Source organism: Rhipicephalus microplus, chromosome 9 (assembly GCF_043290135.1).
Source record: "Rhipicephalus microplus isolate Deutch F79 chromosome 9, USDA_Rmic, whole genome shotgun sequence".
In the NCBI taxonomy this organism is placed as follows: domain Eukaryota; kingdom Metazoa; phylum Arthropoda; class Arachnida; order Ixodida; family Ixodidae; genus Rhipicephalus; species Rhipicephalus microplus.
The window spans coordinates 7,044,204-7,069,950 of NC_134708.1; the positions used below are offsets into that span (position 1 = coordinate 7,044,204).

A 25,747-nucleotide genomic window follows, 5' to 3' on the forward strand; every position below is an offset into this window, starting at 1 on the left:
AGCTGGGCGTCTTGGTCACCATTGGTGGATTAACTAGCAGTACTGACCATCGTACCACGTGGGCGAGGAGCCCGAAGCTCCCTTCCCTATGCCCTACTGCATTGTTCCGTCGAGTGTTTTGGAATGTACACAGTGGGAGTGATGTAACCTGCGGCTGGTTGTCTTCTGCACATCAGCACCGCTGGCCGGGAATGAGGTCGGGCAATGGACATGCCTGGGACCTGCGCAACTGCCTGCAGTCCGGCGCCCTCGTGAGTGCTCATCGCAAACAGAAGACGTGTCGGCGTGAGTGTCGGTTCCTTACACCGACGGCAACGTTGCTGTTGTGGGACCATTACTGAGGTGAGGTACTCGAGCCGGACAGTGCAGCACTGCCGACCGGCGGCGGTGTCGTAGTACACGGACAACATTTAGGGACGTGTGTTGTCATCTTTTGTTACAGCTTGTGTAGCTGATTTCTTTCATGCTTTTTTTTTTCGGGATATGGTTTAAATTAAGGTTGGGGGATGTGGAGGTGCTATCATCTCTTTAAAGTTGTTTGAGCCTCGTGGCGCACGTGTTCCGTGCATAAGCCGCATTTCGAGTTCACAACTACCGAGCGGTAGGTGGCGTTGTGCTTGCGAGCATTTGTTATCGCCACCACCATCATCATCATGATTAGATCGGTAGCGCCGGCGGTGACGCCTGGCGGGAAGCCTTGGTGGCGGTGCGAGGGAGATAAGCTGCCTTCTTTTGCGCGTGGCGTTAGGCGCGAGTGGTTGGCTCTAGCGGCGGATCTGCTGCAGACGACACCGCGGGTCATCTGCGGTGGGCCCTCGTGGTAAGACAGGCGTTGGGGAAACCGCCTTGTGCCCATTATGTTTTTGAGTGTTGTCGAACATTGTGTAAGGTTGTTTAACGTGTGGATCACAAATGATATTATAATAATTCGGCTGAAGATATCGTCGTTCTCAAAGTAGTTAAATAAATGTATGTTGTTTTGGTTTGTTTCGACCGTGTCAACTGTGTCCGTTCACTCCAAGAGCATGGCATTCTCCACTTCGAGACCCCACAGATTCTAAGAATAGTTTGCCATTTTTAGCTAAAATGTTCATTCTCACTAATAACAAAATGCAAAACTACAAAGCAACAACTAGCACGTGATGTGCAAACCTAAGAGTAAACAAACTGAAAGCTACTACATTGCATCTAATGGCACAGCCAACGGCTATCACTGATCTGTGGAGAACAAACCACTATTTAGTTTTGATTTATCTCAAAGAATGTTTTTGAGGCACTTCGAGGCAAGCCTGCATGCTAAATCATATGCACAGGGAGCGCTATTAGCATTACCAACCATGCTTGTAAAAGTATTCAAATGGGCATGTTGTCTGTGCTTTCAGCATATGACAGCCACGCCATACAGTAGTGGCCCTCTCACTCAGGACGAACATTCCACTCATTTTCTATACAACTGCTGCACACTGTATGGCACAGCTGTATGTGCATCGTGCGTTTATGCCACCGACACTGAATTTAAAGGAACAACTTAACAGTGTCGAAAACATGAACAGATGAAAGAGAGTGGACACAACTGAAGCTTGTTATGTCTACTCTTTTTCATCTGTCCTCCTTTTCAGCACTGTGAAGTTGTTCAATGACATCTTACAAACGTGCCCAAGCTTCTGTGCTCTTAAGCTTGCAATTTCGACAAGTCAGGTTTAAACCCTTTGACACACTTCGTACACAACTGCATACACCACTTGTTCTAGATAGTTATATCAACTAGGGGCTAAAAAGCACGAGATATATAGCGTTGAATGGTTTAAGCCTTCTGCATAATGAATTTCTCTTTCTTCAACTTTATTGTGAAGTTCAATGTTGCATATAACATTGCTGAAGGCACTACCATGCTGAATGTGTCACTTCATGCGAGCTATGTGAAAAGTATAAATTTGCTTTGCTCAAAATGGACATAACCAAAAATAAACTTGCCCTATATTATGAGCCCGAGATCTCATTAGCCTATTTATGCAAAACAGAGCATCAGTGACTTCAGGATTGAGAGATGTTTCATTAAAACTTAATTAGGATTAGTTCCTATAACACACATAAATTAACACACTATGACCCTATTTTTGTTACAATAGAATAACGGGTGCCTTAAAACTATGTTGTATCGATTTGACATATTTACAAACAGGTCTTCATAAGTGGTGTTAGGACAGCGTATCGTTTTCACACATTTAGAGACATTTGTTCATAGGTGGCATCCAATAGGGTTAATTTCATTGTAAGTGATTCAAAAACAAGTTTTACTAAGTTCTCCTAAAATGCAGCCTGAATAGAAATAGGTAGGCATATCCAGCAAACGTAAGCGAGCTACTCAATAACATCTGTGTATTCAATTTGCATAATTACGCGTGTGCCCGTTCAAAATCTTTTCATGAAACACGCATGCAATAAGCGCACTATTTTGCAATGTTATAACTTCAGCTGCGCTAACCAGCGGTCTGTGCAGGTACTGCATCAAACCAGGTCGCTTTTCCCTGCAATGAACACGCACACAGTAATGCAACGGTAATGCAACGCTAAGCACAGCTTCGTTTACGGGCCGCTTCGCACTGCGAAACCACCGAGCAGCCCTCACCGTCAGATTTGTGTACCAGAAGGCTGGTGCTGCTGCTGTTGTACGACGGCGGCGCCTGGGGCAGCTGGTAATGCGTCGTTCTAGAATAAAGCGGCGACGACTGTTGCGGCAGCTGGTAGTGCGGCGCCGAGGGCAGCGCATGCTCACTGTCCGTGTCCGAGAAGTCATCAGCGCGAGTAGTGTGCACAGTGCGACTACGCAAGCTGGGCCGCTCGAGCGGCGTAGCGGGTAGCGAACGCCGCGACGTCTTATCGGGGGCCGTCGGTGTCTTTTTGCGCGCCGGCACCGCGGACCTGCGGCGCGCGCTCCGTTGACCGGCGGCGGAGTCGTAGTCGCTGTCGTCGGAGCTTAGCGTGGCCAAATTTCGGTACGTTGACGACGAGGGACTGCCACTCCTCCGCGCGGTGGGGCTGCTCTTGGTGCCGTTCTGCTGAAGGTGTGACAGCCGTCGCTGGTACAAAGGGCGCGTAGTGTCTGTGATGGGGCCGACCTTTTCGCCGAATCCGCTCAACTTTTCGCGCAGATATTGGTCGTCCAGATCTTGCTGGGAGCGACGATAGTACGCCATGATCTTCGTCGCGCGCGCCCGCTTGACGCCGCCGGGCCTCCAATGGAACGGTCAGAAACAGCACGCGTTCGTCATGGCGCGCAACACCGCCGCTCTTGCGTGGGCGTCAGCTTAGCCGCCAGCCCTGACGCCACTCTGCCATCGATGAATGCAGATTTCGCCTTTCTTTGCTTTTGTTTTTTTTCTTTCGGTTAAACCGAGTCTCCTGCACGCGAATACAGAGAGGCAGTACAGCGCTTATCTGTAGAAATGCACGTCCGGTAAACAACAGCGGAAAAAGGAGACGGCCAACGTCTACTACCCGTCTATGGCTTGTTTTTATTGACTTTTGTCTTCGCTCGGGTTGCCAACATTGCACAAGCGAATCACGCTACGGACAGTCGAGACAATGATCACATTGATCGAGCCGGTCTGCTTTCAGATAAAACGAGCCCACAGTACACTACTATCACTAGTACACTGCACCACAGTTAACCACGATACAGTATTAAATGTAAAGTTGTTATATGGGTTCACTCGCAATCTACAAGATGCGCAATTTGGCTTCATTCAACTTCTTTCGCGGAGAACGGTTCATTTTCTTTTTTGCTTTTCACCTACGACTGCGATTAGCCGTTTCGTAACAAAATGACCATTTTTGGCCATTTCGCTTTGTAACGAAATGACCAAACGAATTGGTCGTCGCTGTGTTAGCATTTTTGAATATCTTAATTGTTTGTGGCATGCGCGCACAATACATGAGTCATTTACGCATTCCACGGGCTCAAAACACAACAGGCTGAGCGATCGTACCTTCACTACTGTTTGTTTACCCAACGCCTCGTTTATACCGAACATGCGCGCGATGAAAGAGGTCTGGCGCACGTCAACGAGCTGTTTAAACAGCTCGCAAATCATCGCGCTCCTAAGAAATGGAGTGGCAGCCTGCCCGAAATCACGGGGCGCTTAAAGTTTGCAGGAATTTTGAGCTCTTCGCGCTCCCTGAATCCCTGCAAGGTTGTGCGACGAAGCCACTTCAACAGGAGACGCTAATATCTAACATACTTTCAGTCGCGAAACTCTTTCGGCATAACTAAAAAACTATTTATGCTGAGAACTTACAGGTTACCCTCTCGCTCGTCCTAGAGTTAACTTTTCCTCAGTATGCTAACGTTAGTGAAGATACGTAACTGTTTATTTAGTTTATAGATGGCGCGTACATCTGGTAAAACTTGTTTTGGTTTTGTTATATGGCAACACATTGAAAGGAGTTGGTACAACTATTTAGCTTTGGAGTCTTTCTTTGCAGTGAGCGCGCGCCGAGTTGGAAGCTGGGAAGACGCTGCTATATTTGTAGACGGTCCCCCGAGAAGAGTGAAAGTTGCCAAAATAAAGATGCCAGAGGAGCAACAGGACCGGAGTGAGGTGGACCCACGCCCAGTTCGGCGGCCGCGACGAAGATGGCGTCCCGCGAAAAAGCCAAAGGACAGCACGAAACCACCAAGAGTGGACGACTGCCGCGGAGATGGGTGGCCTGCTTCGTGCTGGCCATCATCCAGCTCATCATCGGATTGGGCCTCCTGGCCGTCGGTGCCGCGGACGTTGTCTTCACGCTAGACCACAAGTGCAAAGATCGCACGGGTGCCTCCTTCTTGCAGGCAAGTCGCGCGCTCCTTTTGTTGTCCGCGGTTTTCGATCGTGCAGCCACTTTCGCACGCGCGCGCGTGTTCAGGGGCAAGCTGTGCGCGGAAAGCGCCAGTGAGCGCCGTACAATCGGCTCGAGGCCCAGCTCGAAGACTTTCTCCGCCAGCGTGGGAGTCATCGTGCACAGCGTTTCGTCGTGAATGCGCGAAACATGGCCAGAAACACCGTCGGCGATCGCGTACTGTTGCTAGGGCTGTATTCGGCATGTCGCGATTTCCGGCACCGTGGCTTTAGTTCTCGTATCGTGGTAGTGTGCTATCAAACGACGAAGTTTCATTACACACTGACACATAGCTGGGAGTTATTTGTGCCATCCATGTTTCACAAGTTTGATAAAATGTCAGTACGCACAATGGGGTATCACGAAGTGAGCGCGATGTTTAGATACATGCCCAATAATGAAAATGAGAGGATGCTATATATAAAGTAAACTGTCCATAAAAAGATAGCCATCAGATTGTTCCATGTCCCCCAGTGACTTGAGTCAGCATTTAAAAATAATATAATCTTGGGGGTGCACGAATATTCGTGTTGTGAATTCGAATCGAATAGTACCTCATCAAATAGCATTTATTTTAGGTTTCAAATAATTCAAACACCACAAAGACCAATGGTGCAACTTGATTTGGTTGGAGTGGCTAGAACTAACAATATCACTGTTACAGCAGGTATTTCGTTAAAACTTTCACTGATATCGTGATTTAAAAGTGAGCCCACCTTTATTTTAACGTAGAATGTCGTTTACGCACATTAAGAAAACACTTGAGAGAGCAGTCAAGCCCGTTACAACTTTGCTACCAAGACGCTAGGTGCATACAAAGGTATGCATGACTGTGAATGCACAAAGCATCACAAGATGTTGACACCCTCATACGGTAACCCTGCATTCCTACAACCCTTTGCATATACCAATATACTGTACAAACTAAAAGGCAATATGATTTTTCCACTGCAGTGATTCAGTTTTGTCTAAATAAAATATTATTTAGATACAGTTATCACAATTTAGTGGTTTGCACAAACGTAAAGTTATATGTTTATAGATTTATGTAAATGTTTACGCATGGGGTGCTAAAGCATTACTAAATATTTTCAAAAACATGCATTTCAGTAACACGGTGAACGTTATTCTAATAACACGGTAACGTTAGAAAGTATGCATACAAGTTAAAAGTCCTTAATGCTGTGTGAATGTGTGTGTTGCCAGACACTCAAACAGCGTATGCCACTTGAGCTCCACCAAGTAAACCAATGTGACTTTCTACTGGGTGCTGCAAAACAAATCTCTACTCTCATAATGGCTGAGTGCCATGCCTGTGACCAGCGTTGCGAGCCACTGTCTTGTCAGGTTTGCCGCCGACCTCCATCGCAGCATGCCGGACAAGCTTCGATGGGTGTGGTAGCTGCTGTGTCTCCGGCTACATTTGCTCTGCTGTCGGCAGCTGTGCAATAAAGGTGGGCAACGCTAGGCAAGGCAAATGCCGCATCGAAAGGCCCTTTCAAGCGAGTAATTAGAAGTGCACTAACGCCGTGCGGGCCTTTGAAATGTAATTTTATTTCAAAATATACGTTCCCTTGACACAAAAGTAACACTGAGGTTTCTGGGATGCTATTTCAGCATTCAATGACGACTTAATATTTGCTTTCAGTGTCCCTTTAAGCTTTGCTTCAACAGCTTGGTTCCAAAAATACATTCGTAAAGTTTCGTGGTAGTACTCTATGCCATTTACATTACTGTCATTCAATGGGACTTTCATTGAAAAGTGGTTGAAATACTGCCATCCAACTGGGCTGTTATTGAGCAGTGCTTGAAATGTGTCAATTTTTGCAGGGTGTCGTATGCGTTGTGTCTGGTGCCTTTGCCCTGGCAGCGTACTCACCGCGTCGAGTTAGAACGCAGGGACACCCAAACCGAGTCCTAGTTGCAGTGCACGTTCTGCTGTCCTTTCTTGTGGCAGTTGTCAGCTTCAATGTCGTGACGTGCCTGGCCACTTACACCGGCGACAGGACTACAGGTATGTCTTACTTTCTTGTCTCGGAGCCCACATTTGCCACTTCCTTTACTGGACATATCCACTTCCTTTACTGATCGATAGGCATCAGAGAAGCAACTATGGAAAACAGCAGTGATGGAAGTGCTGCTCCAAAAAAGAAATGGTGTTCTGTGCTGCTCCAAACCTGCTGCAAAATAGAGCTGGGAAACTGAAAACAGTGAACTTCAATCGCATGACCATCGACCAAGCCTAAACGAAAATAAAAACTGGCTGTAACATTCTGGATATCTATATTTAAAGAAGCGTATGTTTTAGGGCTTATTTTTTCATGTTTCTGACACAAAAAATGAGATTTAACAGACAATAACTCCAAGGAAAGTATAGGGCAAGTTATTAGACCGAATTGTTATGTAAATGTGAAGAAAGAAAAGTGGGTGAAAAGATAACTTGCCGTGGGCAGGAACCGAACCTGCGACCATCGAATAACGCGTTCGATGCTCTGCCACTGAGCTACCACGGCGGCTATTCTCCCAGCCACTTTATCTGGTCTATATGTGAATTTAAACGTGGGAGTGTCAGTCAGCGCCCTCAGCTGCCATGGCGGCATGTGTAGCACACACTTTATGAGCCTGTGTGGCGTCACGTAGCACGTGAACTTATTACGAGCTGGCAGCTGACATATAGTCCCTCGTGTACAACCTAAGGCGCCAAGTCTGCCAGTACGAGACTATATATATATATATATATATATATATATATATATCAGGCTATTTTTTTAAATATGTGTGAAATTACTTCAAAATCATAATGATTACTAACTGCTACTGTGATGTGTGACTGATTACATTTACCACTTTATTATCATTCTTAAGCTCATTTAGCTTATTTTAATTTTGAAGTTTTTAAGGCTGCCTGTGTTGGTGAAATGAAAATAACATACAATACCCGTACCAATTTTCACATGCTGCTTCAGCAATAGTTACATGTGGCTATGGCTGGTTTTGTAATTTGTTGTTCACCTTTACCACTTGTGTATGATATCTATCACAACTATTGGCATTTCAAATATAGGTCGCTCATCTTATTTAGTGTTCATTGACCATCCATCTGCTTAATTATTTGTTTCACACTATTTCAAGTGATTATTGTATGTGCAATATGTTTGATTAGTATTCATATTTATAAAAAGCTTGGGTGACGCTTCAAACTCCAGGAGGCGTCTGGAATATTTTGCCATCTATTCCGAAAACATCAATAGTCGCTCCAAGCTAGTAGCATATTTTTCTGCTCCATAAACACTTATGGCTACTCCAAAGCACCTTTTTTCTGCTTCGGAATCTGCTCCAAAAATCAAGATCTCACTTCCATCACTGTAACAGCGACAAGTGCGGTACGAAGATCTCATGGTTTGTGTTGATGCGGACGTGATGTAAAGACATACCACATTGCCACCTTCTATAGAATGCATTGTGCATTGTATGTCTCATGACACATATGCTGCAGCTGTGCTTCTCCTTTGCACTTACCCCCAAATACACTGTGCAAGTGGTTCTCAGCCACAGATCTTTGGGACCCCTTGTGGACCGGTTGAAGATGTGAGGGACTCCTTGCAGTAGGAAGGGGGGAGGGGATGTCATAAATTAGTGCTACATGCAGCGAGAAATACGTTCCTCACTTCCACTGCACTATTCCACTTAGTTGTTAACTCACGAAAAGGCTGTGACCTCTAAGATCCGTATTATATGCCATTTTGTGCAAACAATGTGCGCTTATCTCTAACTGCAGGCTTTTGTCGTGCTACGCATAAACTTGTTGAGCTTCTGTGTTGGAGGAACCGGTATAACATGTTTTATTATATTCTAACATTCATCAAAAAAAACTTGAGGACTGTATTTTTGTTACTAAATAACAGCAAGAAACGTCTCGAAGAGATTGCACATGCAGGCATATATATTATATATATATTGTAACGCGGACTGAAAGAGCGAGGAGGAAGAAGAGATCGGACACTCTCGAGCGATGGTGATTCGGCAGTGACGGTAGAGCGCTGACATTTTTCAGTGTAAATATAAACCCATCACATCCGTAACAGCTTTGGTGGAGCGGTGCTGGGGTGACTTTCCATCCTGGACCCCGCAGCAGAAGTTCTTCGAAGAAGCAGACGCTTAGCTGGCCTACCCCCAGACAACATCAGCATGAATGACGACACAGCAATGCCATTGACGTACTACGCTGCTGCATCCACCAGTGCCACCGACACGGCACAAGGTGGCTGTCAACCTCGACAACCGGACTACTGGGTACCTGAGCCACGAATATTCTCAGGTAAAACTGACGAAGACGTGGACGCTTGGCTAAAAGACTTCGACAGAGTGAGCCGCTACTATGAATGGGGCGTACCGGCGAAGCTCGTGAACGTAGTATTCTTCCTTACCGGGACAGCCTTGCTTTGATTTGAGAACCATGAACATGTCCTCCCCACTTGGGATATATTTGTTAAGGAACTGAAGGCCTGCTTTTGGGACACGAGTTCTATGAAGAAGAAAGCTGAGCAAACACTGTCACGTAGGGCTCAGTTGCCCGGCGAAACGTGCACAACCTACATTGAAGAAATATTGAAGCTTTGCGGGATTGTCAACGCAAATATGTCTGACGAAGACAAAGTCGGTCATTTGTTAAAAGGCTTCGCCGAGGACGTGTACAATTTTTCGGTAACGAAAGAAAACTTGAACACTCCTTCTATTTTCAGGCAGCAGTGTCGCGCATTTAAGGCGTTGAAGACCCGGAGAATTTTACCAAAGTTTGGGCGCTTGGACAATGTTCCCACTGTTGCAAGTATGGACGTCGCCACCTGCGAAGACATTCCCTTCCTCGTACGTCGGGTAGTTCGAGAAGAGCTCGTACGACTTCAAGCAGGTGACGTTCACCACCAATGCTCGTTCGCCGCGTGCCCCGAACCACCTCCCTACTGGATGCGAGAGCGCCATGTCGAAAACCGACCACGCACAGAAACTGCAGATTTTACCTCGCGGTTTCCGTTTTCCCCGACGGGTCACGGCCACCACCGGATGTCATCATTTCGACGTGCCGCTGCGGACCTCCGACCCTCGTCAACCAGGCCTCTACCAGAAGATTACTATGCGCCATCACAAAATGTTCTTGCGGAGCACGACCTGTCTCCGCAGGACCCTTCTGCCACCTCTGCTCCTGCTAATGTTAGCCGACAAGTCCTTGTTTGCTACACATGCGATCTCCCAGGGCATATTTTGCTTTTTGTCCCAGACAGCAGCCTGCGCCGCCACGTTTTTCGACGAATCCGGCTCGTATGTACGAAACGCCTGTGCCGCCACGTTTTTTCGACGTACCCGCCTCGTATGCACGAAACCTGGACCTCTCACCTGGCCAACCACTGTCCCCGACAGCAATGGCCTAACGAATTTCGCAGCGAGTCCCCCGCCTCCGAGCGAAGCCTGACGCCGCCTCTGACACTGTCCCGCCGGTCGCCGTCTCCGCGTCGTCGGTCACCTTCCCCGCATCAGCTGGAAAACTAACTGGTGCAACCGATGGAGGTGCGGTCGCGGGACGGTCAGTTTCGCCAATTACTCCTTCTGCTGTGATGTTGATGAACAAAGTGCGTGTGTGTATAGACGGTGTAGATACTCTTGCTCTTGTAGACACTGGTGCTGCTGTTTCGGTTATGAGTCTTTGTTGCAAACATCGTTTCTTGGGTCACAAAGTTATGTTCGCGTGGAATCGTAAGGAAACTTTTCGTGGAGTTGGAGGCGAAGCGTTATACCCTGTTGGTATTTGTTCAGTTGTACTCGCGATTGGTGGACAAAATTTCCGAGTTGAATTCACTGTACTGGCTCGCGCAACTCATGACGTCATTTTAGGGATAGACCTCCTTCATGAATGCGACGCTACGCTTGACTGTGGAACTGGAGAGATTCTTCTACAAAGTACGTTGCCCGCTGCAGTAGTTGACGATTTTCCGACTCTGCCCATCGATGCGCTTTCGTTGTCTGAAGATGTGACGATCCCTGGTCAGACAGCAGTGTTTGTACCCGTATGCTCTTCTCATGTCCGCTCAGGACCCTGCACTAGACTTGTGGAGCCTGATCATGCAAACGCCATCAAGAAGAATGTGCTGGTCCCACGGTCTGTCCTTACAGCCATCGACGGACATGCTTGCTTGTGGGCGCTCAACGCAGCCTCAGAGCCTGTTGTTCTACCAGCCGGATTCAAACTGGGAACGTTCGAGGAGCAGGCCACAATTGACGTCAGAATGGTCTCAGAGTCTCCAGCCATCAGTCAGACTGCGCCCAACTACTCAGCGAGACGAAACGTATCATTAATAAGTCGTTGCCTTCTTCCGAGCAGAATGTCCTCGAGAAGGTGCTTACACGCTACGCGGGAGTCTTTGATTTCGCTCAAAACAAGCGTTGTTCCATGTTGCCCGAATCCCGTATGCACCACCGCATCAACACGGGAGATGCTACACCGATACGCCAGAAACCCTATCGCGTATCCCCGTCAGAGAGGCAAGTGATCGCCAATCAGGTCAACGACATGCTGCAGAAAGGCGTTATTCAAGAGTCAAGCAGTCCCTGGGCAGCTCCTGTTATATTGGTAAAAAAGAAAGACAACTCTTGGCGATTTTGTGTAGACTACCGCCGTCTCAACGCCGTCACAAAGAAAGACGTGTGTCCGCTACCACGCATCGACGATGCTGTTAATTGTCTGCACTCGGCCGCATACTTTTCGTCCGTCGACCTAAGGTCTGGATACTGGCAAATACCAATGCATCCGTCTGACAAAGAGAAGACTGCTTTTGTCACGCCTGATGGGTTATTTGAATTCAACATTATGCCGTTTGGCTTTTGCAATGCCCCAGCTACCTTCGAGCGATTCAAGGACTTCATCCTTCGCGGTCTCAAATGGGAGATATGTATGTGTTATCTCGATGATGTAATTATTTTTGGCTAGACATTCCACGAGCACAACCATCGGCTTAGCGTTGTTCTAGATTGCGTCAAACAAGCTGGTCTCGTTTTAAACGCAAAGAAGTGTCATTTTGGGGAGCGTCAAGCCCTTGTGCTTGGATATCTAGTCGACAGGGACGGTATACGGCCAGCCCCGCAAAAAATCAGTGCTGTCCGAGACTTCAAGCAACCAACGTCTGTGAAGGATCTCCGTAGCTTTGTGGGACTGTGTTCTTATTTTTGTCGGTTTATCAAAGACATCGCCCAGCTTGCTCATCCCCTGACAGAGTTGTTCCGCAAAAACGCCCCATTCCGATGGACCGTTGAGTGTGAGGCTGCTTTCGAGCAGCTGAAGTATTTGCTTACTTCCGGGCCTCACTTGTGCCATTTTGACACGGAAGCACTCACGGAACTGCATACAGATGGTAGTGGTATCGGTGTTGGTGTCGTGCTAGTTCAGTATCACGACAGCTGCCAGCACGTCGTGGCCTATGCAAGTCGTGCTTTGACTAAGGCGGAGAGGAATTGTACGGTCACCGAACTGTAATGTCTTGCAGTTGTTTTCGCCGTCCAAAGGTTCAGACCTTATTTGTACGGCCGGCAGTTCAAGATTGTCACAGATCATCATTCTCTTTGTTGGCTCGTCGGACTACGCGACCCAACTGGTCGGTTGGCTCGTTGGGCCTTACGGCTTCAAGAATATAACTTTTCTGTGACCTACAAGAGCGGTCGATGTCACGCAGATGCCGACTGCTTATCTCGTCTTCCATCTCCGGCTGTGGATGATGATTTCGACAACTACCTGGCCGCAATCTCATCCAACTGCCCAAATTTAGACGTCTTCCGTCACGAGCAACAGCGTGACCCTTCGCTGAAACCAATGATTGATGTGGCTTGTAGCTCTAAACGCATGATTCATGACGCCCTACTATATCGCAAGAATTACTCCAGCCATGGTTCCACACTACTCCTCGTCGTGCCAGAATGCCTGCGTCTTGCGGTATTCCAAGCCATGCACGATGACATCACGTTTGGGCACCTTGGATTTGCCCAAACGCTTCACTGTATCCGACAACGTTTTTACTGGCCTCGACTCTGGAAGACCACCAAGCACTACGTCGCAAATCGTGATGTCTGCCAACGCCACAAACAACCTACCCCACCATTGGCCGGCCCACTGCAGCCGGTTAAGCCACCGACATCACCATTCGAAAAAGTTGGCATAGATTTAGAGGGCCCTTTCCCCAATTCTACCACCGGCTGCCGCTGGATTATTGTGTGCGTAGATTCCCTCACGCGGTATACTGAAACGATGGCGGTTGCTTCAGCCACATCATCTGATGTGTCATGGTTTCTTCTGCACTCGATCATACACCGTCACGGGGCCCCTCGTGTGGTGATAAGTGATCGCGGCCGGCAGTTTACCGCTGACGTTTTTGAAGAGTTGCTACGGCTTTGTGGCTGTCAGTATCGCCATTCCACGCCATACCACCCTCAGACCAACGGCCTCACTGAGCGCACCAATCGTACCATCATCAACATGCTTTCGATGTACGTCGCAGCGGATCACAAGAACTGGGATGCCGTATTACCTTTTGTTACATACGCCTTTAATACCGCGAAACACGAAGTCACAGGTTATACGCCTTTCTTTCTTCTCTATGCTCGTCGTCCCCAAGTTTCCTTGACACCATACTTCCTTTTTCGTCGAACGAAAACGCCGGTGTCGCGCAGACTTTGTGTCGCGCCGAAGAAGCTCGTCGACTTGCTCGGCTCCGAACTCTTTCCGCCCACGCTTGCGCGAAAGGCCGTTACAACGCACAACACCCGCCCCTGACTTTCGCTACAGGTGATTTGGTCTGGCTGTGGACGCCCGTTCGAAAGAAGGGACTTTGCCAGAAGTTTCTTTCTAAGTACTCAGGACCATTCGTCATTACTCACTGCCTAAGTGACATCACTTACGCTATGTCGCTGCTTGCGAGTGCTGCCAGGGTCGCAAACGTCCTACTCTCCGTACGGCTGGCCTGCTCCAACCTATCGACATTCCCCCGGAACCATTCTTCCGCGTCGGCCTCGACTTGCTCGGAGCCCCGCCGCAGTGGTCTAGTGGCTAAGGTCGCGGGTTCAAATCCCAGCTGCGGCGGCTGCATTTCCAATGGAGGCGGAAATGTCGTAGGCCCGTGTGCTCAGATTTGGGTGCACGTTAAAGAACCCCAGGTGGTCGAAATTTCCGGAGCCCTCCACTACGGCGTCTCTCATAATCATATGGTGGTTTTGGGACGTTAAACCATACTAATCAATCAATCGACTTGCTCGGACCTTTCCCAACGTCCATGTCAGGCAACAAATGGATCGCTGTCGCATCAGACTATGCGACCAGGTATACTATAACTCGTGCCTTGCCAAGTAGCTGCGCTACAGACGTTGCAGACTTTCTACTGAATGACGTCATTCTGCGGCATGGGGCTCCGCGCCAGCTTCTGACGGATCGTGGCCGCTGCTTCCTCGCAAAAGTTACGGACGAAATCCTCCGTAGCTGCTCTACCGAACATCACCTTACCACTGCCTACCATCCCCAGACCAACGGTCTCACAGAGCGCCACAACCGAACTCTTACAGACATGTTGTCCATGTACGTCTCTGCTGATCACCGTGACTGGGACGCAATGCTCCCCTACGTTACGTTTGCGTACAATTCATCAAGGCATGACACCGCCAGCTATTCTCCGTTCTTTCTTCTGTACGGCCGCAACCCTGCCTTGCCATTCGACACACTCCTTCCTTCTGATACTACCGAACCAACGGTGTATGCTCAGGACGTTGCTTCTCGAGCCCGCGTTGCTCGCCAAATCGCGCACACTAGGCTCACTGCTTCTCAGGCCTCACAAAAAGTCCGCTACGGTGACTGGCACCGCGACGTTGACTACCCTGCTGACTCTCTCGTCCTACTTTGGACGCCGCATCGACGTGAAGGCTTGTGCGAGAAGCTTTTTCCACGATACACCGGGCCCTACAAAGTTCTCCGCAAGGTCACTAACGTCGACTACCTCATCACTCCCGTTGAACCACTTTCATCTTCTGCCACAACACCTACTGATGTTGTCCATGTGTTGCGACTAAAACGCTACTACACTGCCAGTCGTGATTGACTTAGCGGCACCGTGACAGCACTTCGTCCGCCGAGGGTGATATTACGAGGCAGTGGGCATGGCTCCGCCTCGTCGTAGACGCATCGTTGAAGAAGAAGCGGATTCGGCACGCGAGATCCTAGCAACCCTGAGGTGTCACACCTAGCTGTAAATATTGCAAATACACTCCTTTCTATCTTCCGTGTATTTGTAATCCCCGTAACAATATATATATATATATATCCACAGGGCAACCTTTCAAAACAGCCCCTTCGGGATTGGCCCATACTTTTGGTAAAAGAAAAATGTGCGTGCTGACAGGTAAACGACCATGGCACCTGAAGAATGGTTAATGCTAGTTACTTAAAAAGTGCTCTGCAATTTTTTCGCTTAATTAGCAAGAAAAATACCGGGCTTATGCTACCTATATTGGCAATGCTTTTCAGCAGGTTATGGTGAAATGTCAGCCTACGTTTGAAAACAAGTACTAGGAAAGTATTCCCATTTATGTTGTAAAGCACTGCTCAGCTTGACATTCATGAGTATGCCTTATTTATCGCTTATAACTCGCATGAAATGTACAGAAAATGCGGAGCCAAAGTCAAGGTGTGAATCATATGTGAATTTCGGTGGCTATGCTTTGTGGCGCTGCCTTATGATAACGCAAGGAAGGTAACTTCACAACAATTAGTGTTTTTTTTTTTCTGTTTTATGAAGCTGAAACTTATGTGCAGTGGTACTGGTGGTGGAAAACATTTTATTACAGAAAATGTAGCAGAGAGTTGCGGCACATTGCATGTTTTGAGTGGCAATACCTTATTCCGGGATGCCAATCATAGTTAGCCGCTGCTCGAGCGTGCCTCACCAAGGAGCGTTGAGCATCTAAGGTCTAGCAGCCGAGCAGGTACTCCTCCCAAGCCTCTCTACTTGGGATGGGAAAAGGGGGTGAAAAATGAAGGGGTTGGTGGGGCACGAAGCGACTACATGGTAGGTGTTGGCCAGGACCTGGCAGGTCGAGCAGGCACTACAGGCAAAAAATGCCTGGCGACCGCCGGACTGAGATAGGTGTTTGTGCAAAGCCGGCGTAGCATTCGCTCGTTTGCTTTCTCCAGTCCGTATGCGGGGTCTGGGTAGAGGTGGTGCGAAGCCTGGTAATAAGCAAGAATTTCGCGAAAGTGTGTCAGGTTCATATTGCCAGATTCTGACTCTGGACATGGAGGGGCAACGGCCCGGATGAAAGAAGCGTGGGCAGTGGCATTCGCCGCCTCGTTGCCGGGCGGGCTCGAGTGGCCTGGGGTTCATACTGTACGAATGGAGTGAGGGTTAAAGCACCAAGAGGCTGCCCAAAGTAGGTGAGCTGCCAGCGGCGCGATGGAACCCTGAAGGTATTGGGAACAGGCCAGGCGCAAGTCCATCAGGATGGTGAGTGAAGTGGGATGCGAGGCGGCCAAAGCAATGGCAACCTCCTCAGCTTGCGTCACAGTGTTGGCTCTAAAGGAGAGTCCATCGACGTGTTTTCTCTCCGTGATCACGGCGGCTGTGAAGTGACCCGAAGGGGATGGGCCGAGACGATTACGTGAAAACGCTAGAGCGATCAGAGTGTCGCGCCTGAAGCGCGTGGAACGTGCTAGTCCCCGACCGGGATGTAGCTCGGGTTTTATGATGCGGGGTAATGGTACCACCCATAGTTTTTGCCGCCAAAGTTTCGGTATGGGCGTAGGAGTATTTTGGTCAGTGATCGCATTGAGGCCGAATGTGCAGTGGCAGTATATATGCAGGAAAATAAGGTATGCTCACTAAACAAAACTTCTAGTTTGTGTATTTTACATTTGAACCAGCACTGTGTTCTCATTTCCTTCACTACAAGGAGCGTTTGAGATGGCAAAGCTTCCGCAATAGGACACAGGTCGTGTTTTCTGTTGCATTTCACAGTGTTGTTTATGCTTGCTTCTGTTCTAGAGATCATTTATTCGCTTATGTGGATTTCATTCTAAGAAAGCTTGGCTTTGTCTTGGCAGCCCTCTTTGCAGTTATCCTGTCCAAGGTGGTTCTGACTTACACATGCCATGTTTTGGGAGGTGTCTGTGCGGGCGTGGCAGTGCCCGACCTGTGCCGTAACGGTGCCGGCCTTGTCACATTTGACACGTTCCACAGGGATGTTGCTACCAAGCAGGTGGGTGCAATAGACCTCTTTCATAATCCTCAAGTGCGTTTCCCACCAGTGCGCTGCACATTCACCCAACTAATGGCGGCACATGTTTTGCTGCAAACTGAGGCTTGTCTCTTTAGTGTGCTTTTGTGAAGAGAGCCGAATCCATACATTTTGCGGCATAGTGTAATCAAATTCACACTTGGACACGCTGTTTGTAATAGGGGACGAGCTGCCATCAGTTGGGCTAACTGCACTGCAGGACATTTAGCTTCACCATTTCGAAAAGGCCTATGACAAGAAAATGTGTTTGCTGCAACAGAGTCAAAGAAACATGAACTACAGAAAAGCACAGTTTTATCTCTCTTATCTATCTCCACTGTCAGTCACATTGAATGAGAGTCAGAACAGTTTCGAATGCTCATTGAACTTGCTTGCCGCGTTCATCATCAGCCTGACTATGCCTACTGCACGGCAGAGGCCTCTCCCGTGATCTGGCAATCAACCAGGCCTTGTGCTTTCTGCTGCCACGTTATACAGATGAGCCCACATATAACGGCCCCATTTGAAACGAACGATATGTGCGTGACCGTGGAAATGTACATTATTTCAATGGCACAAAAACGCACTTACAATGAACGTTTCTGAGCGTCGCCGATCGGTTACAACGAATAAAGTCGGTGCTCCGGCGACTTCCCAGGAAACCACTTTCGACCACCGATAAGCCATAATAAAGTTCTTCATACCATACCATACCTATAAGCCATCGGCAATGTGCCCATAGATTCTTATTGTTAAATACCAACCTTGTCAACCTCCGCAACACCAACCGTTTTCTGTTACGCACCCCCTTCGTCCTTTGCCCCCCGGCTACTCTGAGCACCCAACATCATCAGACGATGCCAGTGTTTTCACACTGCCACTGATCTTTCCAAGACCGGTCGGCCAAGTACTCTCCCCTCAGTCTTGTTCCACTCGCCGGCCTGGAGTAACCAGACCATTTTCCAGCACTGTCGGCCATTGAATGTACCAGACTTTCGGTGTCTGTGTCTTGTTTGGATCAATGTCATATCGCTTCAGTGCACGCGCTTGCGCTACCTACCGACTTCAACAATTCCCGATTCATTTTGTGTTTAAGACTTGTTCTCGTTCACACATGGCTGAGCATGCCCTCCGCACGCGTTCATAAGCATAAAAACAGCTTTCACACGGAACAAATCACGAATTATTAAAGTCAGCGGGGCTGCACCAAGTTCGCTGGCACTACAATGCAATTCTCTGACCTCTGTGCGCGCAGACCGCTCTCTCAAGTTTCTCCACGTGCGAGTTGTGTGTTTCGTTGGCCTTGCAATCAAGCTACCCGAGCTGCCTGCTTTTCGCGTGTCTTGGTTTTCAAGGTCGCCTTCTCGCTGTATGCTCCTCAGAGCAGTTCCACGCGTGCTGGATTCTATGTCGTGCATGCACGTCTTGCTCGTTGTTGGTGTGCATGTGTGGTTAGGATGACGTACGAGAAGCCTGCTGCACTTTTTTCTGCGGCTCAACGAAACGTCGAAAATGTGATCGCTTGGCTTGGGTGTAATTCGCACATTCAAGGCTTATTATAGGTTCTGCGTTGTGGAGCGCCTGCTCATATCTGTTGACCGCCCGGCAGCCAACTTGCCACTTCAGGTGGCCCTGTACTCGGCTGCGGAGGTTGCAAGGGCTTTTTGGGTGGCGGTGATGGCTACATGTGTGCAAAGCTGTTTTTGCGAGGCTGACTTCGTCGACGTCGGACCCGATGCCGAGCCTGAAGCTTCCGAACAGGACTAATCCGGTGTCGATTTGTGGCAGCACGTCCTCGACTCCGACATAGGAGGGCGTGTGGGACATCTGTTGCGATGATTTAATTACAGCCGATAATGATGCCAACGCTGTGGAACCGTGCACGAATTAGGGCATTGTGAATGGAGTGCACGGCAATAGCGATTTGGAGGAATAGGATAGCAAGGACGACGAAACTTGTAGGACGACAAAACAAGCATGCTTGTAGCGATTGGCTACATTAATAGACTCAGGCAGCTTGTAAATGCCACGGACTTCGGCGAAGAGCGCGCCGTGGCTTTAAACTCGAGACCATTCTTATATCTTTGGCTCTTCGAAACACCTGCATCACAGACTTTTTGGGGGGGGGGGGGGAGTGTGTGTTCTCACTTGCAACTCTTTTCAAACCTGTGCTTTTCATACACTACGAACTTCGGATACAGCGAACGGATGTCGCGTCACACTCAGGTTCGTTATAGGCGGGCTAGACTGTACCTGCAAACTTTTTATTCTCATCAGCCCGCCTAACTTACTGTCTTCCCCTTGTGCGTTTGCCTTCTTTGGGAATCCAGTCAGTTACCCTTAATGACAAGCAATTATCCTGCCTACGCACTACTTCCCAGCCCATGTCGGTTTCTTATTCTTGATTTTGACTATGATATCCTTAACCCTGGTTCCCTCTGATCTCTTATCTTTTAAGGTTACATGTTAACCTTAAGAGATAAGAACCATTCACCTTAAGCTTGCCACGTTACCCTGCTCTAATTTCAGGTGCCACAAAACCAGGCTAGCAGTGCTCCTACGACCGCAGCTGCCCCCAGCAGTGCAGCTGGACCAGTGCAGCTGCCTGAGGCACGCAGCCATGTCCAGGAGGCACCTGGCACTGGCGAGAAGCTCACGGTGGTCACTCTTCCAGAGGCCGATGTCATCTATGCCGTGCCCGAAAACAGCTACGTGGTGCGCCGCCAAGAAGGGTCGTACGTGGCTCCCCCCGGCAACAGCCGACTGGCACCATTTTTTCCCACCTACACACGAGTTGCAATTGAATGACATCGTCTGTCGCAAGAGTCACATAGTACATTGAGGGCTGGTTGTGAAAACTAGCATCCTGATGAATACAGCCACCAAAAGTGTCCTCGTCCACTTTTCCCGCCTCTCAAACAGACTTTAGTCGTTGTGGTCTTTGCAGGTCATAGAGTTTCCTATAAACACACTAGAGGAAACTCTGGTGTTAGTGTCTATGGGAGTTGCAATGCTCGGCACTTCAGCGAACATGGGAATGATGGGTAGCACACGGATTTGTCTAATCTTCGTCCTTCTCGCTTCATTACGGTTCGTGTGGTTTGAAGCTGTTTTGCTGCAACACGACAATCAGCAAATGTTGAGCTGTAGTTGCACTTCACCTCCTTCATCTTTTAAGCTTACCATTTCAAATCGGGTCATAAAGTTCGAAAGGTTTTGCTCTTTTCTTTAAAACAAAACTGAAACACGGCAATAAACGAAGTCACAAGTGCAATTCGAGGCCCACAAGTACGGAGACTAGGGAAACCCGTGTCTGAACAGTCACAGTGCCAGAGTCCGCTTCATTTTAGTAAATTCTATGTTGCAGGTGGCTTACTTCGGAGACTTTCTGTGTTTGTGTTTCCTGTACGTTCTGCCGAAGATGTGGCACTGCTTTTGTCGCTATTCATGTTGTGACTTCGCATAGACGTCACAGCCACATGAAGGTCATACAGGCTGTGTATACTCTACCAGTAGTTGACATCTGTGCTGTCTGATCTTCCCATCCCTTACAGCTGAAGCTTTGTCGCCTCTAGGTTCCGTTTTCCTCTTTTTACTTCACCAACGATGTCAAAGCAAAATATGACAGTTAACTTATCTCCATGCTTTTGGTGCCGCTGATTCATCAAAAATGTCACATGCTAGTTTTCCACGTGGTAAAATCTTCTTGTGCTGGTTTGATGTCTTCTGTATGTCTCTTGCCATGTTGTTCTTTGGGTCATATATTTTTCTTTTTTTGTGTTGCATTCACTCATCAGAAAATAGAGTGTGGTATTTGGAAAATTCTCATTTTACTAAGGATCCACTGCATAGAGGCAAAAAACTGAGAAACAAAGCGTGAAAGATTTCTAAAGGTGTATTTAGATTACCACCAGCTCATATACTTGAAGTATAGCAAATTTTAAAGTGTAACATGTTATACAAACTATCACTTGTATTCTACCGAAAATCAAATCCTGCTGCGATTCAAAGCTGCTTACACTTCTTTTGAGTCAAAGAGAATGGAATTGACACATGCTTTTTGTCAGTTTTTAACTTTTGTGCGGGTTAGTTGGGTCATGACAAATACGCTAATTTTTCTTTATAATATGTGCTATATATATTATTTTAATTTGCTTTGAACCTAAAATTTATCATTCGCACAAGCCTAAAAAAAAACCTGTCTTGTTGACGTCCCACCCGTTTGAGTGCGCGGCCCTTAGCTGAGGCCAGGGACAGGTGGTACGTAAATACGTTTTCAGCATTGTTGGCTCTCTTGATCTCTGGCCCAGCTGTGAACTCCTCCAACTGGAAGCGGATGGTTATGTGATGGCGTGGCGGTTGGCCAAAACAGCGGTTCAGTCCGTCACATGAATCCACCATAAGGAATACTTTTTCAATGAGCTTCCGTGTGCAACAGCTGTCTTCTTGGTGTGAGGCAGTGAAGCAAGCAGGACTGGTATCTCTGAAGCATCAACTGCCATGAACATTTCTGGTGGACTTTTTTTGTGCTATTTTCAGCATTGGATTATGATTTGAAATGCCAGCTATGGTGTTGCTTGCACCATTCATAATACATCTCGGGCACTGCAGTGGTGAAGTCAGTACATGCATAAAATATAGTGTTAGATAGAACTGCACCAAAAGTATATTGATAATACTTTCAACTTGTTAGTTCATTAAACCGTTGCTGTAGTGCATCTGCCTATGCAACAGAGTTGGGAGAGTAGTTTACACTTGACCTAGATGATGAAGAAAAGTATGGCTGCATATCTCACTCATATTACTGTTTAATACTGTGCATATAATGCTATTTTCTTTTGCCACCTTGTAAGCTCATTTGCTGGGTGAAGAAAAGCCATAGCAAATGCAGTGCTTTTCTTGAAGACGTACTCGCATACTACTTATGTTTGCTACTTAATTTTTGTTTTATATTGAATCTGGATTGGTGAAATCTTGAGCCTAATCTTTTCTAGTGAATTCACCGTGCACATTGGTAGTTATATCGAACAATGTGTACTGCTTTTATTGCGATAGCAATTATATAGATACTCTCCACTGGATTTTGTCGCTGGCGTCGACGTGGGTGCTGCCATCGCTCACTGTATATGTATACGTATCTATATATATGAAAACGCAAGAAAGAAAAAGCAACTGAGAAAGACTCCGGCACACAGAATCAAACGTTGAACCTCTGAGTCGTGGACGCGAGGTGTTAACCACTGAGCCACCACGGAGCACGTCCTTCAAAATTCAAATGGCAAGCTATTAATATCTACCACTTACAGCTGGTGATGGGCATTTCGGGGGGGGGGGGGGGGGACTATTGTGTTTTCAGTATTGCCAACAAGATGGTGCAATGAGCTCACATAGGCGCATGTCTCGGAAGGGAAACTATCACGTTTTTCACATTACCAGCAAGATGGTGCAATGAGCGCGCAACGGCACGCGTTCGCATCTGCCACGCGTACTTTGCCCTTTGGAGTAGAGGTTAGATGCTCGCTCACGTAGCTTATCTCCCGATGGGGACAATCGTACATCTCGGCTGGCATTGCGCCTTTGTTAGAATGTTTTTTTTTTTTTTACAACCGTTGCAGAAACACTTCTTTCATGAATCTGTTTTCATGATTTTTTTTTTGTGCTGTCGGTTTGTTGGTTATTGTTTACATAATGTGCTGTCACAACGTGCCTTCGTTTTTCGTGGTGCTATTGATGTTCCAACAAACTCTCTACTTTTTACCTCAGCGCTGTATAAACCTCGTCTTCACGAATGTAGTGGTCCCACAAATCTAACACATGGACAAAACTTTTGAAGACCTGGGGTTTAAAAAAAAAAGGACACATGGATGATAAAAATGCTACGTGACAACACATATCTTGAAGGCCATAGGCTTGAAAAAAAGCTCTTTGGTTCATTGTATTCATGATCACAGCTTAGATCCTGCTTAAGTGTTGTGTTCTGCATCTAGGAATACATGTATAGCCTTCTGCAGAAGTATCTAGGCTGCCATGCGATTTCACTTTGTCTTGCGATGGCTCAGTGTGGTCCCTGCTGGACAGCAAGCCAAAGGTACTAGGACCGATTGAAAACACAAAAGAAGTCACTTTAGTAGCATATATAATCAGCCTTGTAGTTGCAGTAGGTAACGTAGCCGGCATAATTTTGACAAATACTGTGTAAAGAGCAGCGCAATGCTTAAAGGAGTCTCTAGGAGGTGTCAACAATGTTGCAATATGAAGTTTATCGTAGTCGTACCTTAGTGAAGCATTGAATTGGGCAGCTTTATTATAACTACCATCAGTGGACAGCACTGATGTAATGAACAAATTGAGCCATTGCTATTTTCAACCATGAGAATTCTATGTTTGCGCTAGACCTCAGAAACATTTGCAAGGACCACAGTGTATGCGGACACGATGTGCCTTCAGGGTTTGGCCCTTGTGATGCCGTGCTTTTGTGAAGTTGGCCTTCATGTTGTATTCCAGTCCTGTACCCTGTTATTTCCTTCACTTTCACTGCCATGACAAGCCAAATGATTCCTTGTGCCTTTTTGACGAGACAGCACTGTCAAAGAGTGAGGTTGACACAGTAAAATGGAATGCAGTAGCACACAGCTACATGAGAATACTGAAAGTATTCAGGAATTGCATGTTGCGTGTGTGTGTCCAGTATTTTTAGAGATATTTTTGTGAACTAGCTCTCTCTACGATGGTGTGGCTAGGGCAAAGCACTAGATATAGATTGTTTTGTTTGCATTGTATTTCAGAATTTTACAAAATACCGATTTCTCTTAAACAAATCTTGCCCACAGTTGTTAACTGCACAATTCAGTGCAATTGTGCTTTTCTTTGCCTGACACACATTTTTCACTTGCGACTGTACCTAGCAGACAAAAAAGCCTTTCAGGAACCCAGTCAAAGTAGGTGTGTGGTATCATTTGTTTCAGGTTTCTTACATATTTCTGTTCCACACCATATTTATCATTACAGGTGTGCATTGCCAGTTTGGACATGCTCACCTTGATTCTGTCATTAGACAGGCCCCGTTATCTTGCAGCATTGGCTTGGTATAAAATATATTTTTATCTGTAGACACATTAACAGGTGCTTATATACCTGTATTTGCACATGCCTAAAGTATTTAAGATTTTTTTTCTGGAAAATATTTGTAGTTCTTGTCAAGCTTAGGTCACAGGTTTCCTTCGGTTATTCAGGGTTTAGTTGGTTCCTGTTTTACATAGCGCTGTCTTTTTAGTGCTTCTCTCTCCCACTGTATTCCTCTTGCTTTTTTAAAGAGCAGCCTGTTTTTAAGCAAAATGCTGTTTTCGCACGCCTGGTTAGTCGGCTAAACTGTGTTCTGCATCGCCTCAGTTTTGCATTTTTGTAATGGCCTGTCCGCATGCCAGAAGAGCAATGAAATATGTCGTGCATGTTTGTACTATGTGTTTGTCTGCTTTAGGATGCATGAAATAGGTGTGCTTTAAGTCCTATCCTCACAGAGCACTGTTTGTTGATGTAGCTGCATCATCTTACATGGCTTATGGTGTGTATACTTACGCTAGTGAAAATTGCAACTACTTAGTAGCCCTCGCAGTTCTTGTATCCGGCGAGTTCCATGTGCCCATTAACTCAACAGCCGCATCAAGGTATGTGCGCAGTTTTGGAAGGTTGTGGCAGCTCAAACTGCACAGCCATAGGTTTTTTTCATCGGTCTCATTTCATGCACCACAGAGGTGCAATACATGCAGTTACAGCATTCGTCAAATCTATGTCGCAAAACACCAGATATATGGTGTGGTACTGCTCTTTTCTTTCAGTAGTTGCCATCTGCACTGTGTGGTGTCATCACATCCATTTATTAGGTACAGCACCATGCTGAAAGTCCAAGCACAACATTAAATCTTGCTCTCTCTCCAAATGCTTAGCCATCTTGTTAAAAGCGCCCAATTTTGTGGGCGAGTTGGGATAGTGTATCTCGATGCAGAATTACACAAATAATCAGAATGAGCAAGTGTACCTTTTTCGTTATTATAATTATTTTATGACTTTTGTGTAAATCTGCTCTGCAAGTCTATAATATAAGCAGTCGGGTAGCATCAATCTTGATAAACTTGTCCAAGCTAGTTACTGGGCTCATTATGTCGCACACATCATATGCTGGAAAGCAGGACATTGTTGTATAGTGAATGCAGGCCTTTACATGTCCATATGAGCATTATGTTGTGCGACATCGCGTAATAACTACAAGCTGTGCAAGCCATCAAAGATGCATAACCAGACATGTACGCAGTGCTCTGTCAGGCCCAGGTCTTGTCTTGATCTGTCACAAGTGTGCACCAGCTTGCGAATGTGATAAATGTGTTAGGGGCTTTTTTTGTTTGTTTTTGGAAAACTTTGAGTTGACTTGCAAAGTCATGCCTCCTAACGTATCCAAAAACATTGCTGTAGCGCCGATAGATTGTCTACACTAGTACTTCTTGCTGCTTGAAGTAATTTATTGCTGATAAGCATTTGTCACAGAAGCTGAATTTGTGCTCTAGCAAAGTGACTCGGT

General features: G+C 47.0%; 2 protein-coding genes across 2 annotated transcripts in view; one reads left to right on the top strand and one right to left on the bottom strand.

The window, feature by feature from the left end:
• The window catches only part of MAN1 (LEM domain-containing inner nuclear membrane protein MAN1), a 39,119-nt gene extending 35,678 nt beyond the window's left edge, over positions 1-3,441 (bottom strand). Inside the window, exon 1 of the mRNA XM_037415378.2 lies at positions 2,630-3,441. Coding sequence (XP_037271275.2) covers positions 2,630-3,197 — 568 coding nt within the window. The 5' untranslated portion in view covers positions 3,198-3,441. The remainder of the gene's footprint in view (positions 1-2,629) is intronic.
• Positions 3,442-4,501: 1,060 nt separating this feature from the next.
• LOC119163392 (uncharacterized) lies at positions 4,502-20,156 on the top strand. Its single transcript, XM_037415379.2, has 4 exons — positions 4,502-4,834; positions 6,712-6,895; positions 17,003-17,157; positions 19,705-20,156. The coding sequence occupies exons 1-4, from the start codon at positions 4,637-4,639 to the stop codon at positions 19,981-19,983; spliced, it is 816 nt and encodes a 271-aa protein (XP_037271276.2). The 5' UTR covers positions 4,502-4,636; the 3' UTR covers positions 19,984-20,156.
• Positions 20,157-25,747: the final 5,591 nt, after the last annotated feature.

What these genes read in the sequence shown, in the direction of transcription:
- LOC119163392 (XM_037415379.2), top strand. Translation starts at nt 4,637, where the DNA reads ATGGCGTCCCGCGAAAAAGCCAAAGGACAGCACGAAACCACCAAGAGT. An exon ending in CGGGTGCCTCCTTCTTGCAG is followed by an intron (nt 4,835 to 6,711) that starts GCAAGTCGCGCG and finishes CAATTTTTGCAG; the next exon opens with GGTGTCGTATGCGTTGTGTC. An exon ending in GGGATGTTGCTACCAAGCAG is followed by an intron (nt 17,158 to 19,704) that starts GTGGGTGCAATA and finishes CTCTAATTTCAG; the next exon opens with GTGCCACAAAACCAGGCTAG.